Source organism: Myotis lucifugus, unplaced genomic scaffold (genome assembly GCF_000147115.1).
Source record: "Myotis lucifugus unplaced genomic scaffold, Myoluc2.0 scaffold_125, whole genome shotgun sequence".
Classification (NCBI taxonomy): Eukaryota; Metazoa; Chordata; class Mammalia; order Chiroptera; family Vespertilionidae; genus Myotis; species Myotis lucifugus.
In genome coordinates this window covers 14,916-16,498 of record NW_005871173.1, presented here as the reverse complement: position 1 = coordinate 16,498, position 1,583 = coordinate 14,916, and the positions used below count along the sequence as shown (strand labels likewise).

The window sequence follows — 1,583 nt, the reverse complement described above, 5'->3', positions numbered from 1 at the left end:
ACTTTTTGTCATCTGGGGTGAATGGCAGAGTGTGACCTCCGGCCCAGAGTGAATCATAAGAGAAAAAGAAAGGAGAGCGCTCAGGTCATCGAAGAAAGCCTTCTGGGGGAATGGAAGGCCCCGGAGCAAGAAGTTACGAGATGCCCACAGGCTGCGGACGGAGAAAGTGAAAAGCCAGAGAAAGGTGCATTGCTTGCATCTAGGGCCCTTCACCGGGCGGTCACAGAAGCCAGGGGAGTCTCAGAAAAACCCACAGATCAAGGCCTGTGAGAGGAGAGAATGGGAATGTCACCAGGCTTAGAAAACGTAGATGCCAGTTCCCTCCTCTCCTCCTGCTTGCCCAGGCCTGTGAGGTGGGGAATAGAAATAAAGTGAAAAGAGACAAAAAGCGGTACCTGGCCCTTTCTCCACTGTGGGCTTCCTGTTTGCGGCAGATCTAAGCAGGGGCAAGAAAAGGCCCTTAACTTTGAGTTCGATTTGAGTTCAAAGTCTTGATTATTAAATGGTCCTGGATGTTTTTGTTGTAGAATTGAAACTGTTTGCGGTTTATCTTAAGTCCCTTTTTTATCTGTGGTCCAGAGAAATCAAGGCCCTCCTGAAATAAACCACCCAGAGCAGAGAACCAGCCTCCCCGAATACTTAGAGTGGGAGACAGAAAGGAAAGTGCTTTAGGATGAAATCCTATGATGGGGGGCGGGGGGGGGCGCTTGTCCAAAGTAGTGGTCACATCAGGACAAAATGTGTGAGTGCTTCCCAGGGAGAATGAGGAGCAGGTTTCGGTCACCTGCTTGGTAACCCTGCATGAGTCCGGCTGTTTTTGAGATGTGATTGTGTGTATCCCCTGGAACCACAGCCAAACTGCCACTTTCGAGTCTCATGTTAACTGTAAGCCTTACTCTTTCCATTTGCCGATCACTTCATCACTTAAAATGTTTGGCAGCGTGTGCACACTGATTTTCCGTCTTAGAAAAATTGGATGAACATCCATGGTTACGCTTATGTGGTTTGGTTTGGTTTTTATGATTAAGCTACACATCCACAGAATTCCCAGTAAAGGAGTGTCTGGTTTTCACAGATTTTGATGAAATCCTGCTTTATGTTTTATGTTTAGTTTATAGAAGCGGACCTAAGGCAGAAACTGGAGCACGCCAAAGAAATTACCGAAGACGCAAAAGGGACCTTGAAAGATTTCAGGGCTCAGAGCACACAAGTGGAGAAATTTATTAACGACATAACAACCTGGCTGGCGAAACTAGAAGAGTCCCTGGTGAACTGCGCCCAAACTGAGACTTGTGAAGGACTGAAGAAAGTAAAGGTAGGTAACCAGCTCTCATTAACTAGTTATACTTCAGTGGGAATATTAGTTCTCCTGCTTTGTGGTGGCTAGACTCGAGCCTTAACCTCTGCTCTCAATCACCCGTATTAACACAAGACTCAGCAAAGTAAGTAATGGGGTAAAGAACAGAAAGGAAAATGAGTAATCTGAAAACAGAAAGCATGCATTGCTGTAGGGCCTGCTCACAGGCTGCTATTTATTATTATTATTATATTATTATTAAAGGGGGTGACATCTATAGAAGTGT

General features: G+C 45.7%; 1 protein-coding gene across 1 annotated transcript in view; it reads left to right on the top strand.

Annotated features, from left to right (window-relative positions):
- LOC102416882 (nesprin-1) overlaps window positions 1-1,583 on the top strand; it is a gene marked incomplete at its 3' end in the record, with an annotated part of 177,120 nt that overhangs the window by 161,072 nt on the left and 14,465 nt on the right. The window contains exon 43 of the mRNA XM_023758190.1: window positions 1,112-1,319. Coding sequence (XP_023613958.1) covers window positions 1,112-1,319 — 208 coding nt within the window. The remainder of the gene's footprint in view (window positions 1-1,111; window positions 1,320-1,583) is intronic.